We start from the raw sequence: 21,581 nt of genomic DNA, 5'->3' as shown, positions 1-21,581 counted from the left end.
GCAATACTTGCATGCAGGAGGCATTATGTGGGAGAAAAACAGGCTGGGCTCCATGGAGCCCTCGCACTGTGATACATGGAAAGGAGCTGGGTTTGCACTCACAAGGACACAAGCAGGGAAACTGGGAACTTTCCCTGTAGGAGAATCACCTGATGGAAACATGCTCGCCTTGCTCCTGTTAGCATCCCTGCACAGAGGTGAGACAAACTCTGCCACATGCCACACTGTCTGAAAGTCCAACAAAAATGAGATAAGGAGTTAATGCTGCTGCAATTCGAGTAAAAGTCTTTGAACTCTCAGAGTGGGGTAATACATTGTGCCCTGGGAAGCACTGATGCAACTTACCCTCTGCAATCAGCACACCCCCAAGGGGATGCTTGCCAGATCAGGGAGGCTGCTACCTACCTCTGTTTTCCACCATGGCTGTATTCCAGTCTGCTCTTCTGCATGCAGAATTCTCACCCTCCAGCCTGAGCATTTCCATTCCACTGCAGTAATTCTTCTGCTTGGCATCAGACATAGCAGGCAAACGTCCCTCTTCTCATCTCATCCAGGTTTGTCGTGTGCCATTCTTTTGCAGAAACTTGGTCTTAAGGCTCCTCTGTATTGGCAGGAAAGAGCAGAAGCATGGTGCCATTCTTTAGTCCTTGTCAGGGCCATCATTTAGCCAGTTATGGTCAGAAGACAAGCTGAGAGTGTTCTCTCAGTTTGCAAAATATCAGTTGAGCCTCCCTAGAGCAGCTGGGTGAGATGCATGGATTTCAGAGAAGCCTGGGGTCTGGAGTGAGATGGAAGAAACCCTGCAGGCAGCACCCAGCGCAACGCGTGGTCTGCAGCGCGCTCCTCACGCCTTGGAGCTGACAGCATCTTCTATTTTTATTCAGTCACTAAGAAACAATAAAGGAGGGAACTATTTATGGAGAAAGTAATTAACTCCAGAAGAATCAGAAGGTAAGCAGTGCTGGGGGCTGTCTAATCCCTAGGGCTTTACATAAAGCAGCAGAAGACATTTTATTGAAAAACCGAGCTTCAGATCCCCCCCTTCCTCCCTGCAGCAGCCTCCTGCTCCTGCTTCTCTCCTGGAGTCAATTATAGCTAGGCACCACGGTGACAGACTCCTACCCTGCGCTAGGCTTGGACAACATGTCTTTGTGCTGCTCCTTGCCCTGCTCACAAAGCACTCAGCAGAGCCTGGTGAAGGAGGAATTTTGTTTGGAAGATAAGCTATGCAGTATCTCGTTTCAAGAGTCCACAGAATGACAGAGCTAATCAATAAATGTTTCATTAGCTCACACAAGTGTGCTGACACAACCAAGCAAAGCTGGCAATGCTCAGCTTCTGCTTAAATATCTGTCTGGTCCACGTACAGCTCCAAGTGTTGTACAAAAGTCACAAAATCCACAGCCAGAGGCTCGAGACAGGCAGACATAGAAGCCCAAACAGCACTCCATCAAAAAAAGCAGCTACAGAAGATTAACAACAGGGAGTAGCTTTAAGCAACCTACGAGAATAAACGCAGCTCAGTTCATTTATGGCATTGCTTGTTTGTGTAAGCTGTTGCTGATCTCACATTCGCAAGAACAAGATACTTTCTAGTACAAAGCCATGGTCTGTGGGCTGCATTGTAGACATAGCTGGGGCGTGGAAAATGTGAAAGGGACACAAAGAAACAATGAAACTGATTGGCACAAAGACTGCAACAGGACTCAACAGCACCACTGGCATTTCATTTGCTTTCAGCCCAAGAGGAGGGGGGAGCCTACAACATACAAAAGGCTTTTCAAAAGGTGTTTGTCCAAAGCAGCATTGCCAATAGTTAGTCAGACTGGGCTCCAAGTGATTCCAAGGGGTTACTAAGATATACTTCACTGATCTGCAGAAAGGAGGAGCTAAGTGTGCACTTATTAAAGAGCCAGAGCCAAGGCTGTAGCTCAAGTTGGACAGGGAAGTGCAGGGCATCATGGGCAGTGAAAAAAGGGAGCAGCAAGCAGGGTTCAGAGCAGATGAAAAAGTCAAAGAATCACAGTTAAGCAAAACAAACAAACAAAAACAGGAGAGGAAGCAGGAGTCAGAAAAGACAGGTCATAAGCCAGCCTGGCTGAATTCTAAAGCCACAACAAGCTTTGCAAGCAGCTGCAATCAGCTTTACTTGATCTACTTCTCCTTTCAGTGCAGTTGGGCTGTACACTGCACAGTGTTGTGACATCAGGATCACAACAATTATTGCCTCTGAACCCATAGGTGACTATGGAAATATCTTGATGTTGCTGTATAAGAGCAGTAAGAGCAATGCAAGCCTCAGGACCAACAGCTCACATGAAAAACATTTCTTAAAGTAATGTATTAACTGCAAGTTAAATTAACTAGATTTTATCCTATCAAAGGAAGGGCTAAGAAATTCAACTGCTTCCATTTAAAAGCAGTAAATGTCAGAATCCAAATACATTTTAGATTCCTCAGTTGACATTATACACTACGGAGAAAGTGAAAATGTGGAAGTACAGAAGAATACAGTGCTTCTGTGTAGATGCTAAGGTTGAACAAGAAAGCAGTACACCAAATATCTCCTTTCCAATTCTAGCTTCCAAGAGGCTGAAAGAAAAATACTTGGTAGAAAAAAAAGCACTTGCTGTTCAGTACGGAGAGCTGAAGACAGAGGGCAGCTTCAGGATCTTGGTGGAATGAGTTTATGCAGAACGACAGGCCACGAGCATTGGTCTCCCCATGAAAACAGCAAGTGAACACAGCCCTTCTCATCCTGTTTGTGCACCTGTAGTCTTGCTGGCAGGAAAGGAAGAATGAGCTTGAATCCTGAGGGAAAAAAGAACACCAACAGAAAACTGAATTTTTGGGACAAGTAGCTTATCTCCCAGACATGAGCAGTAAGACTTTGCTTTGTTCCTCAGTTCATGTTCAGACATATCATTAGCACTCCCTGCTGCTTTCCTAAAGCAACCAAAAACAGAACTGGGGACACCCTGTCCCAGAGCTATCCAGACATAATGAAACACATTGCCCCATCCAGCCCCTGATGGTACATCCAACTGTTGAGGCAAGAGAAGATTCAGTGATTGATTTAACACCACTGATCTTTGGTTACAGAGACACACAAACTCACTTTTACCATAGAAACACTTCTAGTGTCAGTATTTATTTTACCTTAATATACATTTATACAGGCCATAATAAAAAGGCTATTACACAACAGTTCAGTGAGTTATTACCTAATTTCAAGAATAATGCATGCAATTACAAAGGAGAGGTAGAAACACCGTATTAAAGACCTAAAAATACAAACATTATATAAACAAACACTTTCAAATTAACTGTTGGAATTTCATACAGATAAATAAGGTAAAAAGTACATTACTCTGTCAAAGAAAAGGAAACACATGGTTATCCGAACACTGAAAGAATATTTTGATGTGTAAGCCCTGTACAACTTTGTCAAATAGTTCAGACCACTGTATTTAAGAGGATTAAAATGATTTTGTCCTGGAGAATGGTTTATTCAAGTATTCGAGCAGTTGAGTAACAAAAAAGAAATGAATTACAGGAACCATTTCCAGAGAAGCTGATCTGCCTAAATGCTTTGCAAATCACTGTCCTGATAATCTCATGGGATGCTTGAAATGATAATGCCTATAAGGCTAAATGAAGCTTCCCACCTCTCCCTCAAAATGCACACAAAATAATCCTGATTTTTCACACACACACACAATGTAGATATTCTACATCAATTAATCAGCATCTCAAATTCCAACGTTACTTTGTTTTTGTGTGGTTCCGCACAGAACCTCTCAGTTTACAGTATTTATTGTAATACTGCCCAAGAAACAAAACTAGAGAGTCGTTACACCCCTAGAGACTGCAGGCATTAATGCACATAACTGCATGCACAAAAGATGCAACCAAATCTATATAAAAAGCAAACAACCAGCAACTCAACATTGCTATTACTGTAAAAGTTCAGAGCAGTAGTTACTCAAGTATTAGACAAATAGGTATAAAATGGAAAGGTTCACATGAATACAAGTTTTTACAGTTTGTTTGAAAGTCTTCTAGAAGCTACATTTGAAATTCTGAAAAGAATTTTATGTACATGAAATTCAGCCAAGTCCATTGTGCCTTCTCTCTTTTATTTATTTTTTTAGTATAGTTCTTCAAAAATGAATATACAGTTGCTTTAGTAAATTAGTGCAAAATAAAGTGTTTTGGAAGAAGATCTTCAAATCGTATCCACATCAGCTGAAAACCCACTGGGGATTTTGCACAGATGGAGCTCAGTTTCTTCCATTACCATTTTCCCCCATGTAAGAGTGCTTTCTCATCATCCCTTCATATGACAAGCTGAGCCAACACGCGAACTCAGCTACAAGCCAGCTTAGCCCCAAAAGCTTCAACCAGCTCTTGCACATGGCTAAGGTTTCCCAAATTCACTTGGCCACATTATACTGACAACTTAAAAACATTTTTCACAAACTTCTGATGGAGTCTTCTGAGGGAAACATCTTTATGTACCTGATGCAGAAGGATCCACTCTCTATAGACCTCATGAGGAAAAAAAAACCCTGATCACTCAAGTCAAAGCACACGTACAAGGATCAGTTTGAAATGTGAAGACGGATTCTTTTTAATTCTGTTGCTAGGAAGAAAAAAGGAGCTGCTGGATCTGTAAGGCAGGTTTTCTACAAATGTACTTTTGGAATTTCTCCTCTTTGAATAAGCTGCTGCTTCTTTGGTAGTCACCACAGAAATGTAAGAATCACTTTCCATGTGGGGCAGAACGAGGACAACAATTAAACCGTAGTGAAAAAAGTGCATTATCACTGATGTGGTCCCTTATGCTCACACCATCTGGTCCTTGGGATATTTCTACTGCTCATATACAGCCACTGTGCTGTAGCAGAGTGCAGAAAGCCTTCGCTCAATGCTAGATTTATCTGAAAACAGAATGATAAAAAAAATAATTATGAATTCAATGTTATTTCATAATTCCATTTAATTTTCAATAGTTCAGCTTAGACTTACACTTGTGCACATTCTCTATATCTGCAGGGTCTTGCAGTATTTTAGTCAGTCCTTCCAGCAGCAAGGCTGCCTTGTGGTATCGATACGTAATATCTTCAGTTTGCTGAAACATCTCATCTAGAGCTGCTGACTGAACCTAGAATCATTCAGTAGATTCAGTTACATAAATTGCTTTAGGCAAATACTGAAATGACAAATTCAAAATGGATCACATTAAAGTGTCATCATAGACGATTTTTAAGCCTTAAATAAGCTGATCTGTTTTTATGACAGTAAGACAACAAAAACAGCCTGAGAGAACAGAGCCCAGGTGCTGTATTAGCAAAAGAGATTCTGCACATAAGCTGTAAAAATACTTCTTGATCTTGTGGTTATATATGTTAAAACATATTCTGAAATTATGACAACATATGAACAATTGTGCTAGTTCTGATACATACATTCTCTTGTAAAGAAGACAAATCAATTGTGTAAGATCACACCATTGTCAGGGTTAAGCACAACATTTACCAGCACTTTTTGTGTGATGTCTGTATTAAAAAAAGACAACTCCTTTTTTAGATGAAGTATTCTCTAAACTCACTGCATGTGCTCCGTGGCAGGTATAACGTTTCTTGATCTCACACACACACACACACACAAATCTTTTTACATGTTTGGTACTGTTTTTGCTTTGTAGGGACAAGACAAATGTTCCTTAAACTGACTTGGTGGATTGAGGAAGCTACTTCTGTTGTTTTTGTGCTTCACTGGATGATGCATCAACACAGAGGGTACACTTTTAGAGACTGTGTGGCTTCATTTCCTAGTGCTTATGTACCAAATGTGCTGATGTAGAGGAAAGGTCCCTGAGGAACAAAATCTGCCAGGAACTTTAGCCACAGTTAAGGGAGGGCAAGAAGGAAAGTGAAAGACTAACAAAAATTACCATGAACAGAAATCGGGAAACATGCATTCTATTTTCTGATTATGTCAGAGCAGTATGTGAGAAAAGGAAGCAATGTATTATTAATCTCAACATCCTATTATTTAGGTAAAAGGAGTGACTTACCATTTCTACAGCACAACTGTAGATGAGTTTCTCTGCAGTTACACTGTTGATTTCATCAATGAACCTTTGCTTGTCCGAAAAGAAACGATTCAGCTTTTCAGTCAGTTTCTTGCACATACCAATACAGAATTTGTATCTCTCATTGAGGCTTCTCACAACTAAAAAAAAAAAAATTGAAAGAAATTAATAAAAGAAATTGCCCAAGCCAAAAGCATAGTTTAAGTTCAGCTTGTTCAAGCACTAGACAAAGCTCATCTGTTTAAACTTATCACAACATTTATTTACTCTGCCGTTTCTATTAATGAAGAATATATCAAAACATTTCCTTTTCAAGTTAATAACTGTCCATTTCTTAACAGTTGCAAGCTGCATCTTTGTTTACTATCAGAATTGTGCAACTGTACATATCCCACAATTCTCTTGTATAGAAGAAAAACAAAAATGATGCAACTTAAGCTTTTTGAGTGATGTATCACTGAAGAAGATTCTCAAGCAAAGCACACGAGGTTATGCTGAACCTACCTTGCTTAACAGCAGTGGATGGGTTCAGTTTCCCCGATTTGACCTGTGCTTTGGCAAGATGCAGAGAAGATGCCAGTAACTGGGCTGCTTTCATATATAACACAAGCTGTTCTACTTGTCTGGAGGGAAATAAGAATAATTATGTATTAAAAAAAACTTTTCTTGAACACATTCAAACTTCAGGCAGGCTCCATTTTTTATCTTTATCCTACGCAGGACCCAGCAGCAGCAGAAGAGGGAGACACTGAAAATGCAACTTCATCCCTACTTCCCCTCCACAAACACCCTGTCACTGGTTGAGAGCACATCTGCTTTAATGTAGGCATTTTTAAAAGGAACACTTCTCTGTGGTGGCTGACTGCTTGAAGTCAATGCTGTACCACAAACAACTGGGTGTATTTTTTTTGCAGTGTCATTTCCTATGCCCATGCAGTTCTCACAGCTGTGAAAAGCAAACACAATTTGCAGGGTGTACATACATTTTTTTTTTTCAGGAAGAAGGCAGGAAGTGGAACTGCCCTTTCCCACCACTTCAAATTTCTCCTGTCTCTCCCTGGTTTTGAGTTTGTTTTAGGGCTGATTGGCTACACTGATTTAAGGTCAAGGTTGACCACGACTTTCTTCTTTTCAGCCTTCACTTCAGTGCAGCTGTGTCAGCAGGACCACAGAGGGCTCAGATCTTCAAATGAGATGGGTACTTGTATTTCCAGATTCAGAAGTAAACTACACTGCACCGCAAACCTGCAAATCCTCATCACTTTCCCCAGCTTTGTGGTAGATCAGAAAACAGAGTTTTCTTATTTATATGCTAGCAAATGTATCCGTTGCTATATACTTCTAATGTGCTTTCAGTTGCTAAAAGTGCATTCCTATAAAATCAATTGCTCCAATGAAAAAGAGGGCACAGTTTGCCCAAGTGCATTTTTTATTTATCTGATATTTGCTAATTCTTCTGCTACTTTTTGACCACACGCTTACCCCCACTCTTTGCTTAGTTGGCTGATCTGATCAACAACTACGCTCTCTTGGATTTGGTACAGTGACACTGCAGAAGTACACAGGTCTGGGTTTCCTCCCCGTAACGCTGTCAGATCCAGAACACATTCTGTGAATGTCAGCATCATGTTTAGATGACGCAGTGTATCTGTATGTTCTCTCTGTCAAAAGGAAACAAGACAGCAGTTTAGCCATTGTAAGTCATAAGGCAAGTAAGTACACTTAGAACTCTTTTTAACTTGAGATTCTTTTGGTATGTTAATTCTGTGCAGAAATAACAGTCAGCAGTAGAGATTTCAGAATCAAATGAGTCCAAAACAATCAACAGATACTAATTTGTTCTTTCTTTGTTAATGATTTCAAGATACTGTAGCTTATACTTCAGAGTCTTTCAAAAAAGCCAGAGAAACTGGGACATGGAGTTCTGTGTTTCTTGAAACCTGAGCAACTAAGAGATCACAAATGGGATGTATTACTTGTTATTATATTATCAGCAACCCAGAAGTATGCTCAGCATTTGTGTGAGAAGCCAGAAGGAACATATGGCTTTTATTATACAACAGACTTGATACCTATAAGAGAACTGATCTGAAGCTTCTTACTTATCTGCTTCACTCTAATTTACATTTAGATCTAGAATTATATTGTACTGAAAAGTGTATGTTGCCAAATTTTGCCAAACAACTTAAACCAAACAACTTAAATTGGAGCCAACAACTCCTTGTTTACTGACATCTAAAACAGACACTACATTGTTAAAAAAAAAATCAACCTTCAAAACAAAGCAAACACATCTCAGCAATATTTATTATCTTTTCATAAGCAATGCAGGTCTAAATACATTTTAAGCTCTGTCTGTGGGAAGAATACAGTGTATTGTCAAACATTCATATTATAAAATATAGATGTGGTAAATATCCAAACACTTTCCAGCAAGATGTGAATGAGAAAATAGAACAGTGATCTGCCCTAAGAAATTTATAGATCAAGGATAGCATCCTGGTGAAACACCACACCAATGTGTGTTTTTAAAGCAACATTCCACCACACATAAAAAAATAAAAATAAAAATAGAATACTCTTCCCACAAGTAGGAAGTAACGTCATCTACTGACTGTGAAGAAGGAGTTAGGAGCAACGCCCAGAAGGACATTGCTTCTGTCAGCACCCACATCCAGAGACTTGGCATTAAAACAGAGGCCTCTTTGGAAGGCTCTGGTGAACAAAAGCAGTCATGTTCCTTTGGTTACCTATTAAAATACAAGAAATGCCAGGAATAACTACCAAAGAGAAATAGTCACAATTGACACAGGAGTATTTTCAATCTTTTAAAGAGGAGTATCTGAGATAGAGAAGAAGAAGCTACCAAGTGCACTGAGCAGTCGTATTTTTACCATGTCTCTGTTTTAATAGCGTTATATATTATAAAACATTAAATTGGTTTTCTATACCTCCATTAAAGTTTCCTCAGGCAATTCAGGAGCTTCAAAAGTGATAAAGCCCTCTAAGCTGGGAGGCGAAGTACCATAAGGCATGTACTTCAGACTTGGAGCTGCCTCGGCTCCCGGAGGAGAAGAACCCATATAAATACCAGGAGGCGAGCCCATATATACACGGCCACTAGTAGAGCAGAGAGACCCTCCAGAACTGTTTGATCCAACTACAAGGAAAAATAACACACACACATTCAGTCTAATAGGTTGTTCCATCTTGCAGCTCTGGGGCTGCAGATGATAGCAAATGATAAATCAGTAGTCACCACAGATTCACTCTTCGGAGGCTCTCTTCATTGTTCCTTGCATTGCTCTGTAGAGAATGCAAGGGCTACACTTTTTAATGTACAGTGATGATTTATAAAATGGATTCTGGAATATTAGCTGTCAAGGATTCCAAGGCAGGCAGTCCAATAGTACAGACCAAAGGTTTTGTTACAGTTCATGAAAGCACATTGCTCCAAATATAGACTCCTGCTCATCCTGAGCGGATTCAGGCCTCTACCTTGAGATCTTTGCTATTTGACAATATAACCAACATGCTGAGATGAAGTCAGCTCACACATCTTTCATCTTGCTTCTTCTATAATGTACTGCAGTGGGCAAAAATGCAGAATCAGAAGTCTAATAATTTCTCTCCACTTTTGCCAGAAATGCTGTTAAAAAACATCCCTATAGGGGAGCAAAACAGCGCACTCAAGATATTACACACTGCTGCATGGTAAACTGGTGCCTCTGGCCCTCTTTTCAGGAGACAAAAGGCAGAAGAAATCTAAGGTGCATCTCAGCTTTTTCAGAGTGCTTTTTTTTGTATGGCCCAGAGGACCGGCTGTGCAAGGCAGTAAGCAGGTTACTGCCCCCAGGAGACGGGTAAGTCTGAACAGTTTGACAACAGCCATCAGCAGGAAGACCTACCTGAGGTGGTTCTTGTTCTGAGGACCATATGGGTGCAGGTAGGAGGGGTGGCACTGCTTGGAGGGGACCCAACAGTAAACATGACAGCCCGAGAACTTGCCCCACTTCCCATGGAAGGAGGTGCCACTGCAATGCCATAGGCCCCTGCTGGGGCTGAAAGAGAAAATTTCCACAAGTTAGTCCCTATTACATGCAATCACATAGATTAGCAATTATATACAGAAAACTGGAGTACTGCAAGATAACACATGCTGATGTACCAAGACTTGTTCTAGTAAGGAGTTCTGACAGCAAATAAACTGAGTGACATCAGTCCTGCAGCAAAAGCTGCAACAGAAAAATTCTAAAGACAGGTTTGGAAGGTCTAAAAACTAGCTCTGTCTGCTGAACTTCTTACATCAAAACCAGATCTCCTATTGGCCATTTGTGGCAAGGTATTAGCTGTTTGAGGGGAGGAAGAAGGTAAAAAAGTAAAGAAAAAAAACCCAACTTTCAGATAAAAACAAGTTGGAATTAGGAAGTGAAACAGCCACAAACGTACGGAAAAAACAAAACCCTCTAGTAACTCCAGGAAGCAGCAATATTTCTTATTTACCACAGAAATTGATGCTTTCTTGTCTCACTGAAAGTTATATTAAAGAACATATCTCCTTAAAGATAATAATAAAAAAAGCTTAAGTGTCTCAACCAACAACTGAAGTTGGAAACAGAACTCTATCTGGTTGGCTGAAAAAAGCTATAGTATATATGGACCACTTAAATACATCCTTCTGTTCCTTACCTGTATCCATTGGTCGCTCTGTATTCAGGCTGTCTGTACTACCTTGGTATAACTGGCCACCAAGGGTAGTCTTTACCTGCTGATCTGATAGCTTCCCAGTACTAACAGATCTAGGCAGAAAAAAAAACATGCACGTTCAATAAAAAGTTAGGGTAAAATTTTCCTAATTTGCAGCAGATTCTTAATATTTGTTACAGATAAGCTTTCAACAGAAGTACAAAATGACTGGAAACCTCACTGTTCATCATGGACATATTGAGACAGAGCTAAATATAGATGAACCCTTTCATCTTAAAAATGAATACTGCCAGTTTTGCCATCTAGACATTTGAAGCAAAACCGAACAGGCTTCAGAGAGTCGATAAGACTTGCACAGTCAGATAATCAAAACAAAAAGGAACTAGATAAGAACATTAGATAACAACACAAAATACTTCAGGAAGTCTCTGCAGCATTTATACACAGTACAAAAAGCTTGTTGTATATACTAAATATCAGCATCTCCTCACAGCTCATTTTTGCATGTTCCACCCCTCCAAATAGTGGTGCACAACATACATTCTTTTTGTCAAATTATTTACTCAACTTCCCAGGTCATAAATACTGCAATGCCTACCTGCCAAACGTAGCTTTACTGTGCTGCTCTCCTGCATGCTTGTCACTTCCTTGTGTCAAGTGAAAGTGTGCAAAATCCCTTGGTTCAGTGATGTCTTTAGGTTGCAATGGAGCATCTACAGATCCCTGGCGATTTGCCAGGGCCAGCAAATTTGAGGATGCTTGTGTTTTAGGTATTTTGAAAGGAGCTGTTGCCTTAAAGAATCAAAAAACAAGAATATATTAAAAAAAAAAACAACAAAATCAACAACCAAAAACACAAGGTTAGCACCTCAAAACATTCTTGGGAATGGTTTCAGACAACGTGTTACCACTTAACATTTTACAAACAGTGGTAAACTTAACCAACCTTAGTAGGAGAACCAATGATTGTTGGTAAAGGAGTTTTGAACAGCCAGTCTGAACTCCTTGGTGATGATCCCATGTGCTTGGTGGGTGATGTTCCCAGGCTACCTGGCCTACTTGGTTGTGGAGAATGACTGTATCCATACCCAGCATAAGATGGGCATACTGGGTCTGAATGTTGCTTTCTGAGCTTCTGCTTGTTTTGGTAAATATCCGTGAGAGTAGGTGCACTTTGCAACCTAGCTCCCATCAGAAGTGACTGTGGAGACTGAGATGGTGGTATTGGAGAACCTGTAGGGATGAAAAACAATGAAAAAAATTTCTATGTGCAGTGCTTGCAAATGTATCAACGAAACTCAAAACACTAGAGAGCATCATTAATCTGGAAGGAGATAAGGATGTACTACTGAGGTACATGTTTGATTATCAGCTCACTAAATGGCAAACAGAATGGATTTATCATGTTGACTATATGGCCTAAGGCTACATACACTTGATGAGATGATGCTCATATTCAAAGCTGCCAAAGAGGCAAGATTGCAGGGTGACAGCTGTACTGGCAGCTGCACTACCTCTGGCAACCTACACCAAGACACATAAAGTGGTTGGATTCAGCAGGAATGGCATAACCAATGCTAAAATTTCAAGCATAGCCACCAAGACTCTAAATTGAAAAGAGGTTTTCAAGTATTGGAATTATATTCTTGTAAACAGCACATGAATACAAAGTTGCATGTTAATGACTTTTTTTGTTTGTAATAATTTGATCTGCAGACACAAAAGGCTGCTTCCCTCACAGTTTCTGTAAGAAAAATAGGTATTAAAAAACAAAAAACTTAATAAACAAATTATTCAAATGAAACATTTTAGGATCATTACTTAGAGCAGCTATTTATTTTTAGGATGTTAGATAATGTTTTTCAAAAGCTCATTATGTACAAAGAAAGTTCACACTTCAGTATGAATGCAAAGTTTCTCATAAAGCAAATTGAAATGGAAGAGCTATAATCTGTAAGCAGAAGACTGTAAGGAAACACTCCTATGAACATCTCACCTACCCAAAAGGTTCTCTCCCTCTTTTAATATAAAGAATCCAATATTTGATTCAAATTGTATCTTCCTTGTGGTATTTTTAAGTTTCAAGAAGAGGAACAGTGCAGTCACAAATAATACATAAGACTTCAGCTCTGTGGCCACAGCGTTCCAGATAAAATGTATACCATTGTAACCTTAAAGAACAAAGTGATAAAAATTCCACTTGCCTTTAAAAAAAATGGCAAAGCTTAAACTATTCTAACTATTTGTTCCTAGGCTGTACCATGACTTAGTATGCAAAATTCTCAAGAGCTGGCCAAGGCAATCTTCCGAGATTGTTCTTCAAGCATGTATTTGTGAAGTGGAGCCAATGTCAAATTTCTTGCAGTTTGCTCAGTATGCAGTTTGCCCAGCTGTTAAGCCACATTCTGCAACCTTCTTAAGCTTATGCTCTTGACAGTTAGACTTTGAATATAAGCCATTTCATTTCGATTCCATTCCTCTCCATTTAAACAATATGCTTAAGAATAGACCTTCTGTCTGAAGCTCCAGCAGAGTATTCCAGTCTACTCTTCACTAAATTCCCTAAATTCTATACTTACGAAATTTCAACTCCATTGAAATCAGTCTGCTTGTCTGTCCCACAGCACTAAACTCAGCTGTTATTTCAAAAAGCAGCCTTAAATTTCCTTGGTTGCTGTTCTAGTGTCATTCCCACCACTGGATAGGCTTCTGAATTCAGACTTTCCTCTGCTGCCACTGGCAGCAGCAAAGGGTAACTCAATTAGTTCAGAAGCTGTATTAAGACAGACATCTTCAGTCCCTAGAAAATCTCTGTACAGATGATCTCACTTCACCCTGAAGCAAAGACAATTTACCCATTTAAATGCTGAAAAGCAGACATGCTGCAATTTGTGGTATTTTACAAACAGAAATAACACTGCAGTCACTGGAAATTAAGAAACAATAAAACCAAATAGAAATAGATTGCAGGAAACAGACAAAGAAATGAAACATTAAATACTCCTAGAGCCACAAAAACAGTGCTATCCCAAAAATATGGAACAAAAGAGCACACACTGCTTTGTTTTCTCTTTATTTTCCCCTAAGCTTTTTTATTTTTCTTTTAAAAATACAAGAGACTATTTCAAATTTGAGGCTTTACTCATTCCTTGCCTTCTGTTGAGACTGCCAGTCGTAACAGTTATGAAGGAGATTTTTAAGACATCATAAAACTTATTTAATGTCCAGATATTTGAAATATAAACTCCAAGAAATGAAGGTTATTACCTTCAGAGAATTTTGGAAAGCATTAAAGCAGAAAAAATAACACACATTGTAGTTTAAACACTTTCTTAAAAGGTCAAAATAAAGAGTGTAGCTAGTATGCCGGACAAAAAAGAGCTTGCATCTAAGTTGTGCATACAGTAAAAATACTCTCCCACCCCTCCTAGTGCACTGGAACAATTTACGACTTGCAAAGCTTACTGAAAGCTTAGCAATATTAACATCAATTCCTGGCAATTCCCTAAGGGAGTGATGAGAACATGCCATACACTGTACACTGGTAGTTCTTTCCTTTCCTGAGTGCTGGCATGAAAATGCTGGTCTATCAAAATCAGATTCTGAAAAACGTGTTAAGACCATTCATTATAATCTCATCTATCCCATTTCATCCCTTGTTAAAGACAGGTGTTAGAGCTGCTATTCAACTTCGTTAAAAAACAGAACAAAAAACTTTTGTCATGCTCTGATTGTGTGGGCAACTACATATGGAGAAATGAGTTCTGATACAGCCAAATCCAGGCTAAGTTTCTACAGAAACTCAGTGCACAGCTTACCAAGTGCCTCCCATTAACCCACACTAATGTAATGCTGCCCCTCCTCCTTCACAAAACTCTATGGAAGGTTTAATCAAAACTGTACTGATTGTATTATTGTCCAAAGTCTCTCACCTGAGAAGTTTCTGCTCCTGGACTCATGTCCTTGAAGCTGTCCGCAACAACAGTGTGCAAGCTGCTCAGGTATAGTTCCAACTATGTAAATAAAATCCAAATGTGAATTTATGCTTTATATTTCACCTACTTATTTCTTCAAGGAGTGGGTGATCAAACTTGGGAATGGGCTGCATAGGGAAGTGGGGAGCCCCAATTGCAGAGATGTTTAAGAGACATGTGAACGTGGTCCTAAGGGACATGGTATAGCGATGAGAGCTGGTAGGTCAGGTTGGATTCAACTATCTTGAAAGTCTTTCCCCATCTACGTGTGATTCTGTGATCTATTTGGGCAAATTTCAGTTTAAGTTTTAAACAGGAATTTGTTTTCTGAATTACTGCTCCAGCTAAATCCTCGCTAATTAGTAAGAATGAGTAAGAAATAGAACTAGAGCTTACCTAGCGGTGAAGGAGAATATGGTCTTGAAGATCCCGTGGATAACCTGCGCCCAACGCCCTGCGCAGTGTCAGCTGGTATTGGAGAACAGGAGCCCATCTTCATGAAGCCCATTGGGCTGGTATTTGAGCGTCTCACAACCCCAGCTCTGGGAAAAAAAAAAGAAAAAAATGAAAAAAAAAAAGAAAATAGTTAACACACTATAGCAACTGTGGTTTCCTGAGATAAGATTCCTGAATTCCCATAGGAGTACAATGATCAATTAAAAAAACAAACAAACAACTCTGATATTTAAACAGAGAATTATGAAGTTGAGGCTTATTAAGCTAGTAAGTCTCTCATTCTGAAAACAAGATACAATTCCCTTTGTTCATACTGAGGTTTTTGGAACCTAAGGAAACTAAGTCATAGCAGCCTGTCTGTTAACTGTAGAAATTTTAAATAGTTCTTAGAAAATGGATTCCTGCTGTTCGGACATTACATTAATTTTACTACTGAGATTAATTTTACTACATTGAAATAAATGTTTGTTTTTATGGTAGGAAAAGGAAGGCATTTACAATAAAATTTACCATAATGTTTTCAGTATTAGACTTGGTATAAAGTTCAGTCACTGACAACAAATATTTTACAGAAAGGCACTTTCTCAAGTGCAGAAACAACTGCAAAATCAGATCTTGAAGATAAAAATAAAAAAAAGGAAGGAACTGCGTTTTTGTAAAGAACTCCCGAGTTTTAAGCAGTCTGTTTCTGAGTCTTTGACCTTTACCATCCCAATCGTGTTGATCTCAAGGCACAGAACAAGTCTAGCACACTGGAGCTTTGTATTAAGACAGGCTAGTCAATTAGCATGCAAAAAAAATTGTTTCCTTGATATTTGACAAAACAATGCATCCAACTCATCACTGCATGTGTGAAAACAGAACCTAACTTATTACTGACTTTCTAGTTTATGATGTAACACTGCATATTACACAAAGAGAAATAAAAAAGAGCAAAACTTCATCTTTTTATCCTCTTGCATCACATTTGAGCAAAGGAACAAGTTCATCTTGTTTTACTGAAAAATGTCAACTGCCCATTCAACAATCTTGAGATTGTGAAGGACTATTATTTCTAATTAAAATGCCTCTCCATTATGGTGCTGTGTCAGAAAAAAAAAGACATAAATAAGAAAGCACAGATATCTGTTAGGGCACAAATACTAACTAGAACCAAGAAAAAGGAGTCTGAAAACTCACCTTGGTGATCCGTGGGGGTTTGACACGGGGCTGGCAGTAGAGGAGAGGTTCTGTTCTATACGCTGGTAATTCCGTAGCTGAGTAGGAACTGGGATAGGTGCTGTTTCGCTGCGAGGGGACACAGAAGGCTGGCAATGCCTGAAGTTGGAAGGTGCAAAGAGAGGAGATGAACAGAGGTAGGCAGGTCTTTCACTAAATTGTACCATCCTCAAAATGTCAAGAAAATCTGGAAAATGGAAAATCTGATTCCGTGCTCCGTGCATGCAGTATGATCTTATCCTGTCCTGGTCTAGCTCTGGCACTCTGCAGAAGGCTGAGAACTGTTTGTTACTAACTGCCTTTCTTACACAGGCTGAAATTGCTGTACACTTCGTTATGCATCACAGCAATCTACAGATCCCTTCACCTTCCTGCCAATCCGCCTGCTCTGTTTACCACGCTTCAAAATAGCGTTCTAGGAAAACCCACTGCACTAAGAACAGGAAGTTCAGCAGCAGGGCTGGAATGTGTACAAAAGCCACTAAAGCACAGAGATATCCCATGAGACAGAGTGAACTTGCAAAAGGAAAACATGTTATGTAACCAACCCCTGACAAAACGACCAAAACCACACACCTGAACATTAATCCACAGACGCAAACTGCAGATTAGTATTACCCAAGTTCAACTATGTGTCAGTGACCTGGCTCACCTCAGTGTACTGCCAGATAAGGGAATGAAACCACCACAGTGTAATCAGTTACCAACACTTTTAAAAGAACTAGACAAAAAGAATTTCAAACTCAAGGACTTTTTGGAAGATAATCAGCTCGGTATCTGGCCCTTTATTGATCAACACTTCAGAGAATAGAAAGGCAAAGATTAGAGATTCTCAGAGGAGATATGAAAGAAGTTCTACCATGAGCTCTAGAAAACAAGCAGTTACACCACTACGTGGATACAGCTGAACAGAAATGTGGATTTATGACTGTCATACTCCCTTTACAACCTCTGAAAATGAAATACAACTTCCTAATACACACAGTTCTCCCTTAGCAAAAAAAAAACAACAATTAGTCCTTTTGTTGCCACCCCGTTCCTAGATATTGAGTAATCTGAAAGTCAGGAAGAGATCAGAACAGATCTTTAACAGACCTGAATAAATCTGTGCCAACACTTTTTTGCAGCCTCACAAGTATCACTGATTTTAAATCCATGCTCACTAAGTTTCTCAGCACAGAGGATAAAAGTAGGAGTTAACCACAGAGGAATGAACTGCCTCCACTTATTCTCCTGGAGCCTGAGAAGCATCACAGCTTCCTCCACTTGCCACAAAGCAGCTAAATTATGGGTACAATTCATATAGTTTGATCAGCTAATCAGAAAAATTCACTGTTTCACGGGGCATAACAACATTCTGAAAAAACTGACACTGTGAAAGAACGTTTCACAGCAAAAAATAACCCAAAACCAAAGCATCTGGTGAATATAAGATGCACACACTGCTGCTTTGAGATGATGTCCCAAGCAGTCAGTCAGTCACTGCATTTATTCAATAACTAAATCAAACTGTTGTAGTACAACCACTGAAAATGTGACCAGTAGGCACCTGTCTCTAACCACAAACCATTTAGCTCTTAACTTAGTAACACACAGAAAATATAACTTGCATATTTTCATAAAAGCTGCAATTCTAGAAACTGTGATGAGTAACAACTTAAAATAAAAAATTACAATGCATTTTTTTGTAAATGGTCAATCCAGAGCAAACAGATCTTCACAACCAAACAATTCAGATTATTTGCCCTTAAACACACAACGTAAGACCACAGCTTCATTGATAGCTCCTGTCAGCAGTTTTTTCACAAACTGCAAAAAAAATCAGCACAAAGTAGCAAACTTTTCTTGTGACAAGCATTTCTAAACAAATAATGCTGACTTGCAGCTCTGTAGTACTAGTGTAAGCCAAAAATATACCCAACATAAGAGCTTTATTCCCCATTTAGTCACTCACTCTCTATTTTGTATTGAAAACATGAAATTTATTACTTGGTCAAATGACAAATCTACCCCTTCTGTTTAGCATTACATAAATAGCTAAAGATCAGAATCAAGCTTCCAATATAATACGTGAAAGATATCAGGCACTACTGATGAAATTCATCTTGAACTACTAGAAACTTGGTCTGCAACGAGGCAAAAAAGGCCCTTGTTAATAGCCCTGCTGATTAAAAAGCTGCAATACATGTTACACGTAGCTTCTTTGGTATCTTGCAAGCCACAAATGCAAAATTCACAGTAACTGCTTTCACAGAAGCCATCTCTCTGCAAGCAATTAGAAGACACAAGACAATCTTTATATGAGACACAAACCCATTGCAAAATGGGCTTTAAATTCCTCTTTTCTCACAACTACTTCTCAAAAAGTAAACTACATTTAACATCTTGACTCACTAAACAAGGAACATGTCGTGCTTCATCAAACAAAAAGGACAAATTCTGTCTCTGAAGTTTCTGTCTTTAGACAGTTCAAGCTATAATCAGACAGAATAATGCTCGCTTTCCTCAAGGAAATCTTTTTGCGATGTATCTGAACCAGAAGTCAGCTTTGCAGCCATCAGCCACTACACTGCATTATGTGTAGCCATTTCAATTAAGTTTCCTGTAGTAATCCATAATAAAAACAAACTAATCAAACATACAATAATAAAGAACCTTTTTAAAAAAAGGAATTACTAAGCCTTCATCACACACCTGTTAGTTGTACCAGAAGCAGTACTTCGAGAAGAGGTTGAGGATGGTTTCTGTACAGTTCCTGAGCTTCCAGAAATAGTTAATGGTGACTGCCTGTGAAAACAAGAAATGCTGTCAAAAAGGCTGTTCTTCACATCAGAGAAACTACCTGCTTTGCAGCAAAGCTTTCTGGATTTAAGCTGTTTACATATTCATATTAAATTCAACTTGCTGTATTAATCTTCAAGAAAGTTCACTCACAGCTATGTAAACTCATCAAATGCCAAAAAAACCAGCAACATCTTCTACAGCTACAGTACCCATTTTAGAACATGAGACTTTTTTTGGATGAAGCTCAGCACACCTACCCTCCACACATCAAGAACTCGCTCGAAGCCCGCCTGCCAGCTGCTCCCAATGGCATATCATCTACAGCAAAAAGAAGAACACACTGAAAACCCACATCATGAGGCAGAATCTTAACAAAAAACCTCTCCAATATTACTGATATAAGAATAAACACCTCTCACAAACTTCTGTAAACACATACAAGTTTTCTGCAAGTTGTTTTGTGTAAGAAAATGCTTCAGACGTGATCTGCAACAGATATTCTACTGCCAAAGTCCAATGTTGCCCATGACTTAAAACAGGCACAACTTAAAACCTTGGCATATCTGGTCACTCAGTTTCAGATAAAAATGTCCCAGATTGACATGGACAAATATCAAAGTCTTCCTTCAAAAAGTAAACAAAACTGAATAAATTAGATCCAATATGAACTGAGACATATTTAGAGAAAAGAGAGACAAACAATAGCAAGAAAAATGTTTTAAAATGTAAAAATAGGGAAGGTTCTTACATGAGTGGTCTGAAGAAATGTTGTGTGGGACAAGAACAAAATCATCTGTGTCACAGGAAGAGTTCTTGCTACTGGTACTGGCAGAGTCCTTAGACACTTGAAGATAGTTTGGAGGACCCAATGGAGGGGAAGACAAGTTTTCTTCTTGAATATGCTGCATGTCTGGAAGGGACTGAAGCAGGGAGGGAGGAGTAAGAAACCTCTGCTACAAATCTATTGATTCATAAGATAAAACTGCTCTTTTAAGAATAAAGCCTCTGAAGCAGGAATTATCACCAGCATAAACCAAATAAATAAAAGAAGTTTACATTTTGGATCATGTTTTAAGTCTTTAGAACAACAAAACAAAAAAAAACCCCACCCATAAAGTACAACGCAAGAAGACAGAACCAAAACATTAACAATTTTTCTAGAAAAAGGTAGTGGTTTACTTGAGAACTATTCTGTGTCCAAGAATTTACAGAGCTAATTCTTGGCCAACCATTACAGAAAATATTTTCTAGAGATTGTCGTGTAAAAGAGGGAACTTACTGGAGGAGAAGCAAAACGGCAGGAAGGTGAGCTGCCACAGGAACTGCCAGAGACCGAGCCTGCATATGTGGGCACTGGTACAGGACAGGCTAAAAGAGGAAAACCCAAACAAAAACATGGGTTTAGTATTCTGAAAGTCTGAATTGCAAACAAAATCATTTCCTCACTACTTTTCATCCATAAACGCTCATATGAATTTATAAACACCACATATCCTTAAACACACATGGGTTTTTAAGTTAAGTTGAAATGTGAAAGGAATTAGTAAGTGTCGTGTGACAGCACAGCATGGTACTAAAGAAGATTCAACTCTAAGGCTCACAGTAGAATGTAAAAGTCAGACTTAAGAAAGCATCTCAGTAACACGGCAGATTTTAATTCCCCTCCAGGCCCCAACATTCATTTACAAAAACAAGTGAAAAACCAAAACTACTTACATTTTTTGACTGTTGAAATCTGATCTAGGAAAGGGTGGTTGAAAAATGCTTCTGTAGAACAAGAAACAACCACCATTGAGAATTAATGTACAAATGACACAATTTTAGACTATAATGCGGATAGTGGTAAATGGTTGCCTTCCCAGAATCAATATTTCATAGCCAGAGGATGAAGAGCTTGCAACAGATTAAAGCCTTCCCTGTTGCTACAGCATTTGGAAAGGAAATGAAATCAATTTAATAACTTCCAATAACAGCCAGCAAGACAAATCAGATACAATCACTAAAGGACATTTTGTTACTGAACGTAAGGTTCACGTACACAAGAGGCATTCCAACACTCATAACAAATTATGTTTGCTATGTACAGTATGGCACAAATTTGATTTTGATTTCCTCTTCAAAATGATGAACATCTTTCACATCAAACATTGAAAGTATTTTCACTTCTGCCTTTCCCAAAAAATGATGCTTATTTTTTGAAATTATTTAATACTACTCCTTCAATGGCTGAAGATCACAACAGACCAGCAGCCATTCTCCTTCCAAATTCCCTATGGAAGAACAGAAACCTGTGCAGCTGGCTCAGTTTAGAGCAGAGGTGAACACCATTTTCTTGAACAATT

The 21,581-nt window shown here is 38.9% G+C and overlaps 1 protein-coding gene across 1 annotated transcript in view; it reads right to left on the bottom strand.

Annotated features, from left to right (window-relative positions):
• Positions 1-3,135: 3,135 nt before the first annotated feature.
• Positions 3,136-21,581, bottom strand: part of ULK2 (unc-51 like autophagy activating kinase 2) — a 36,249-nt gene continuing 17,803 nt past the window's right edge. Inside the window, exons 11-28 of the mRNA XM_031591578.2 lie at positions 20,956-21,006; positions 20,519-20,607; positions 19,988-20,159; positions 19,497-19,557; positions 19,150-19,242; positions 16,417-16,554; positions 15,178-15,323; positions 14,740-14,820; positions 11,754-12,040; positions 11,406-11,599; positions 10,790-10,899; positions 10,009-10,161; positions 9,052-9,260; positions 7,583-7,761; positions 6,605-6,723; positions 6,083-6,240; positions 5,032-5,167; positions 3,136-4,943 (exon numbers count right to left, since the gene is read on the bottom strand). Of these exons, the coding sequence (XP_031447438.1) occupies positions 4,876-4,943; positions 5,032-5,167; positions 6,083-6,240; positions 6,605-6,723; positions 7,583-7,761; positions 9,052-9,260; positions 10,009-10,161; positions 10,790-10,899; positions 11,406-11,599; positions 11,754-12,040; positions 14,740-14,820; positions 15,178-15,323; positions 16,417-16,554; positions 19,150-19,242; positions 19,497-19,557; positions 19,988-20,159; positions 20,519-20,607; positions 20,956-21,006 (2,444 nt within the window). The 3' untranslated portion in view covers positions 3,136-4,875. The remainder of the gene's footprint in view (positions 4,944-5,031; positions 5,168-6,082; positions 6,241-6,604; positions 6,724-7,582; positions 7,762-9,051; positions 9,261-10,008; positions 10,162-10,789; positions 10,900-11,405; positions 11,600-11,753; positions 12,041-14,739; positions 14,821-15,177; positions 15,324-16,416; positions 16,555-19,149; positions 19,243-19,496; positions 19,558-19,987; positions 20,160-20,518; positions 20,608-20,955; positions 21,007-21,581) is intronic.

Source organism: Phasianus colchicus, chromosome 21 (genome assembly GCF_987193195.1).
Source record: "Phasianus colchicus chromosome 21, bPhaCol1.hap1.1, whole genome shotgun sequence".
Lineage (NCBI taxonomy): Eukaryota > Metazoa > Chordata > Aves > Galliformes > Phasianidae > Phasianus > Phasianus colchicus.
This window is presented reverse-complemented; position numbering and strand designations above follow the sequence as displayed.